Source organism: Vulpes vulpes, chromosome 1 (genome assembly GCF_048418805.1).
Source record: "Vulpes vulpes isolate BD-2025 chromosome 1, VulVul3, whole genome shotgun sequence".
NCBI classification, from domain to species: domain Eukaryota; kingdom Metazoa; phylum Chordata; class Mammalia; order Carnivora; family Canidae; genus Vulpes; species Vulpes vulpes.
The window spans coordinates 92,737,361-92,743,170 of NC_132780.1; the positions used below are offsets into that span (position 1 = coordinate 92,737,361).

General features: G+C 51.7%; 1 protein-coding gene across 2 annotated transcripts; it reads left to right on the top strand.

The window, feature by feature from the left end:
- The first annotated feature begins 3,298 nt into the window (after positions 1 to 3,298).
- On the top strand, positions 3,299 to 5,178 carry LOC112919464 (uncharacterized). Of its 2 annotated transcripts, none has more exons than XM_072720241.1 (2): positions 3,299 to 4,118; positions 4,851 to 5,178. In XM_072720241.1, exons 1-2 carry the CDS (start codon positions 3,299 to 3,301, stop codon positions 4,988 to 4,990), a joined length of 960 nt encoding a protein of 319 aa, XP_072576342.1. In that variant the 3' UTR covers positions 4,991 to 5,178. The 2 variants fall into 2 exon arrangements, 1 of the variants encoding a protein (XP_072576342.1); XR_011994309.1 differs by lacking the exon at positions 3,299 to 4,118 and adding an exon at positions 4,671 to 4,755 and having other exon boundaries at positions 4,851 to 4,909.
- Positions 5,179 to 5,810: the final 632 nt, after the last annotated feature.

Sequence of the window (5,810 nt, forward strand, 5' to 3'; positions counted from 1 at the left end):
CAGAGGTGACTAGACATTTTGAAAGAACAAGGGGGCTTGTGAGGGCAATCTGGCTGAGACATCCATCACCTCATTGATCCCCAGGGTTGATCTGGCTGGTGAGGCGGATATCCCCTTCCTCCCTCACTGCCTCATGTGAGTCCCTCCCAATGTCATGTACTCTGTCTAAGAGGATGACCTTCCCAGTGAAGCACCGTTCTTTGGTCTGGGGTAGATGAGAAGCTGTGCTCCACCGCTAGAGCCTCCAAGCAAGCTCTCAAGGTCAATTTTTAGGACAACTTAGGGTAATCCAGGCTTCCAAGACTTCAGACATCCAAACAAAATTGTGCATGTGGCAGTCTGACTTTCTTTTAAAAAAAAGCGGGGGGGGGGGTGCTCAGAATCAGGAAAGTGAAACATTAACAAAAATCTGGAAGAGGGATGTTGGTCCATGTGAAACCCACCTGGGTTTATTAACTGGCTTCTGCTGAAGTTGGATTCCTGCCCTGCGACAGGCTGGGAGATGGGCCCTACTTTCAGGTGCTGGCTATCAACCAACCAGGTGTTTCTCACCTTTGCCTTTGCTCGTCCTGTTCCCTCTGCATGGAAAGCCCTTCAGATAACTCGGAGTCAGATCTAAATTAACTTCAGGGTCCTCACTTGTAAAATGCCAATGATACCCTGTACCTCGTGTGAATGTGTGGGGGATTACACGAGCCCTCGAATGTGAAGATCTTAGCGCTACGCTCAACCCAGGGGAAGCATCTGAGCATCTGGTATTTGTTAGCTAAATAAAAGGCTCACCCTTCACTATTCTGCTTGTGCCCTTCCTTCAGGAGGCCCACTCTCTTTCCAGAGTCTCATTCCAGGTTTAGCACGCTTCCTCCTTTCTCATGCTGGCTCCCTGAATCTCTCTCCATCAGTGTGCTTGCTACAGTGTGGTCCATGGATGTGTGTGATTCTCCCCCCTACTAGACAGAAGACTTGAAGGAAGACTTTGGTGCCCCTGGGTGGCTCAGCCGTTGAGCGTCTGCATTTGGCTCAGGTTGTGATCCCAGGGTCCTGGGATTGAGTCCCACGTCTGGCTCCCTGCATGGAGCCTGCTTCTCCCTCTGCGTGTCTCTGCCTGTGTGTGTGTGTGTGTGTGTGTGTATGTCTCATGAATAAATAAATAAAATCTTTTTTAAAAAGACTTTGTTTTGTCCACCTCCGTGCATACTCCCAATGTCCAGCATCATACCTGGTACACGTTATGGACTTAATGATAACTGTTTTAATGAATTGAGAGGGATGAATGAAATCATCTTAACTTTTTGGCAGCTTTGTTAAAAAATTGTTTTAATTCGAGTATAACAAGCGTACAGTGTTCTGTTACTTTCAGGGTTGTACAGTATAGTGATTCTGATTAGCCCTTTATTCTTGAATATCCTTTCTCCATTGGGTTTTGTATCAAGCAGAGTTCAGTTTCAGAAAAGAGAAAGTACCCCAATATTTTCAGCTGAAGGGGATTTAAATGCTTTTTAAATTGTTGGAAGGACTGGAAGAGATGTTCTGGACGGGGCCTTCAGGAACGACTCCCAGATCACAGCAGATCTGACCCACTGGGAGATATGCTATCACTCCGGCATCAGGAAGATGAGAAATCAGAAAGCTGTCCCTGGACCTCAGGGATGTATTTTGCCTTAGCCGAGATCCAGAGATCTAAACTTTCTGCTAGCACTACACAAGCAAAACATGGATTCCCAGATCTTTGCCTCTTGTCCCTCATGAGGCTAGCACCTGGCTGCTGAACACCGTGAGAGAAAAAATCTGACAGTTCCATGACCATCGCCTGCAGAACAGCAGACGCAGCCCCAAGTGCTATCTGGATCTTTCAAGTCTCACTCAAATGCGCCTGATTCCCAAAACCTAAATCACATCCAGAACCTCCAGCTGCAAGGAAATCATAGAAATGTAGTTTTCAGCCTCCCAGACTCAACGGGACAGAAAGACATTCTAGATTCTGGATGGATCAGAAGGTCGAGCGAGTTGGCGCACAGCATCCTGCTGGGCCCCTGTGGCTCTGCCCGTCCTGGTCCTCCTGGGCCCCAACTCCACCCTCCCCAGCGAGCCGCCTTCTCTTTCCAGCACCCACCTCAGTCACTATGATTCTGCCCTTGCCCATCTTTTTCTCCCAAACTGGCCCAAATAGTGATCTCACCCGCATCCATTTCCTACTCCAGGTCTGTTGAGTAACAGAAGTCACAAGTCTTCGTTTCCCACTTCCCTCCTGAGGTTGTTGTCTTGGCCCACCTGCTGCAGAGGATACACCCCCTGTACGCCCTGCCAGCACTTCCCACTCAACCTACCTGAAGTTAGCCCCGTTGTGCTCCCAGCACCTTTTAGCATCCCGGTCTCTTATCTTACCACCATCCTGGCCATCCAGGCTTAAAACATCCCATGTTTCTTTTTTATTTTCCAGCCCACATTCAGTCTCCAAGTTTCACTGTTGGGAAGCTTTCTACAAACCCCTTCTACTCTGTTTCCTGCTGGCTCTTGCAGCTGCATGCCACTGCTGAAGCACCTTTGCCTCAGGAGACCACGTTCAGCCCTGGCTGTCTCCGGACCTTGAAGCCTCCCTTAATCTGACCATCCCATGGGCCAGTAGGATAGGAAACCAACAGAATGGTATTCTGAGTTTTTTGTCTGCCTATTCCTTGAGTTTGCCTCTATGTTCTAACTTACAGTTGAATTTCAGGTCATAAATAGAGAAAGAGTATGGAATTTTAAGGCCAACGTTTTGCAATTATTATTGATTCAGGCAATAGTCAGCAATGAATGCTACAAATAAGGGAAAACTGATGAGGTGCGGCATATATATAGTCTTAAAGGATTTTCTTCACAAAGCACCTAATATTCATTAAATTTTAAGAGGATAAAATGCTTATTAACTTTAAAGTAGAGGAACCTGGCAAATATGTTACTCCAACACTGAAAACCCTAGTCCTAGTCACGGGACAAATCCCTGTGATGATCCACTGAGAAAACATAGCGTATTTGTATTCCTGGCAAAAATGCATCTCCTGAATTCAATAGCGATCAAACATCCAACAATCCCCAAATAAAGAGCATCTACAAAGTAGCGAGCTTGTACTCTTCAAGATGTTAAGGCCGTGAAAGATAAGGAAAATCGGAAACCTTTCCAGATGGAGGGAGCCTGAAAAGAAAACATCAGAACTAAATGCAACACGTACCCCTGGGCTGCCTCCTCTGTCTGTAGAAGACAACATTGGAACAATAAGCAGAATGAACGGCTCTGAGAAATGACTGGAAGTAACGCATGGACGTCGATCTCCAGATTGCGCTCCGCTGTTGGGCCCGGTGCTGGGGTAGTAACGGTGGCAGGCACGTGGGCGCGCGCCTGTTCTCCCGGCCTAGAGGGGAAACGCGCGGTATGCATGGGACCGGGGGTGTGTGTGAGCGAGAGCCGCCGGGGGGCGCACAGGAAGGTCACCGGGGGATCTGCGTGCAGTGTGTGGCGGATCCTTGTTATCCTGTAATTTCTCTGGAATCTGAGACCATTCCTGCATGTGCACAAGACGGGAGGGATCCCGTTCCCTCTGCCTGCCATGCGCATGGGAGATCTAATGACAACTATGACCTGGTTTGCGGGTTCGGTCCCCGCCGTGCCAGGAGCCAGCCGCGCTCCCGCGCTTCGGCCGGGGAAGGGCCCCTCCCGCGCAGGAAGCTGCCGTCCCGCGGCGGCGTCCGGGACCGAGGCCGGGCCGCGCCGCGCCGCCGCCTCCTAGCGCCGCACCGTAAGCGCCGCCTCGGCTCTCTCCTGGCGACCGAGTCCCAGCCGGCGTCGGGCCCGGGGTCGTGCGTGCGCGCAGCGTCGCCGCCGCCGGGGCCGGCCGTTGTGACGTCACACCCAGCCGCGAGCCGCTGCGTGCTCTGGGCCGCGCTCCCCGTGGCGCCGCGCTCTGGCGCCCAGCGGAGCCGCTCCCGCGGGAAGCCGGCGGGCTGCAGCCCCGACTCCGCCCCGACTCCGGCGCCTCCCCGGGTGCGCGCCGCGGGCGCCCCTTGGCCGCGTGCAAGCCTCGCCGGGCTCCGCCCCGAGGCCCAAGACTTAAGGCCACGGGGAGCTTCACCCCACGCCGGTACGGAGCTGCCGGCCGGCCCCGGGAGCCTCGGGCCTTCCCCTCGAACCGCGCAGACTGTGCTCGAATGTCGCACTTCCGAACCCAGTTCTTCCCTCGTCGGAGACGGCGTCCGCCTGTTCGCCCTGTTCGCGGGAAGCCTGCGCGCCTCGTGCGCTGCCGTGTGACGGAGGCATAATCCTCTCGTCCTGCGGCTCACACGGCGCTCGGGGCTCCCGGACCTCCTCACACGTCCTCCCCACCCCGCGGGGCAAAGCAGACGGGCTGTGCGGGCAGAGGCTTTTGTGCGTGGGGGTGGGGGTGGGGGCGTGTCCTCTGTATCTGGCCCTCCGGGGAGAGCCTGGGTGACAGCCTGGATGTGACAGTAAAATAGAGAAGTCACAGGCAACACAAGATGCTTTAAAAACCTACATTGAGGCAGTAATTCCTGGAAAACAGGATCATTTACTTATGCTTCTTAGGCGTGAAGAATCCAGATGTTTAATTATAAAACATTTTCTTCTAATTCGAGATATAGGCTCTGCCGCTAACATTGAACTCTGCTAAAGAGTATACTTTTTACTTCTTTCTGTTCCTTATCCCTGCTTTCTTTCTCTGTTAATCAGAACGTGACAAGAAACATTTAAGTAAGCAGAAGGTCAGTAACAGGATAAATAATAGTCATCATTTGTTAAGGGCCCATCTGCGCCAGGTTGGGGACTTATGTGCACATATTTTGAATCCCTCCAACAGCTGGTAGAAGTATCATCAGTCCTACTTTAGAGATGGAGAAACGGAGACTGGCGCCGGACTCAGGATCTGATTCCTTGTCATCGTGGCTTCAAAGCCTGTTCCATCCACCAAACACAGCCCAAGGAGGGTTGTGCAAATAAACTATACGGCTAATAACTCTAACTACTTGTGCTTGACATTTTAGGGGTGGATTGGGGGAACAGAAAGGAAAAAAAATGGATTTGGGAACTAGGGCACCCATGGGACTCCTGTACTCACTGCAGCCCTGAGATAACTTAATGGATAAAGCCAGCAAATAAAATTGACAGTTATGAGCTATAAACATGAACTTTATTCTCCATTTTGTTCTCTCCCAGCTGTTTCCATGGAGACACAGCCCCTCAATTTATGTGAGGGGCTCTCGGCCCTGGGGATAGGACCAAGAGGGCTTGGAGGGACCCCAGGAGAGACAGGCCTGTGCAAACCTGCAAGCCTGGCCTGCAGACTCACACCATTTCCGTCTTATTCTCTCTCCCTCTCTCGTTTTCACTACAAACTCACAGCGGGATGGATTTTGTGATGAAATATGGACTCAGTAAAATGCTTCTCCGTTTGCAAACATTCTCAGGAAGAAAAAGAAACCGCTATGATGGCCGACTGTGGGCAGCGGCAGGCGCCCCTCCCAGCAAAGCTCGTCCCTCGGGGCTAGGAACCGTCCCTCAGCAGGGAGACAGCGCTGATGGGGGGTGGGGGGGGGGCTAATTGGACACTCCACACCCAGTCTGGGCGCTTGCTTAATTAAAACATGTATGCTGCCATTTTATTTTTTTATTTTGTTTAAAGATTTTATTTGTTTAAAAAGACAGCACAAGGGGGAACAGCGGACAGAAGGAGAAGGAGGCTCCCCATCAAGTAGGAGCCCAACGTGGGCTTGATCCCTGAATCCCAGGATCATGACCCGAGCTTAACTGAGCCCCCCAG

What these genes read in the sequence shown, in the direction of transcription:
- LOC112919464 (XM_072720241.1), top strand. Translation starts at nt 3,299, where the DNA reads ATGGACGTCGATCTCCAGATTGCGCTCCGCTGTTGGGCCCGGTGCTGG. An exon ending in GGGAGCTTCACCCCACGCCG is followed by an intron (nt 4,119 to 4,850) that starts GTACGGAGCTGC and finishes TCCCTCCAACAG; the next exon opens with CTGGTAGAAGTATCATCAGT.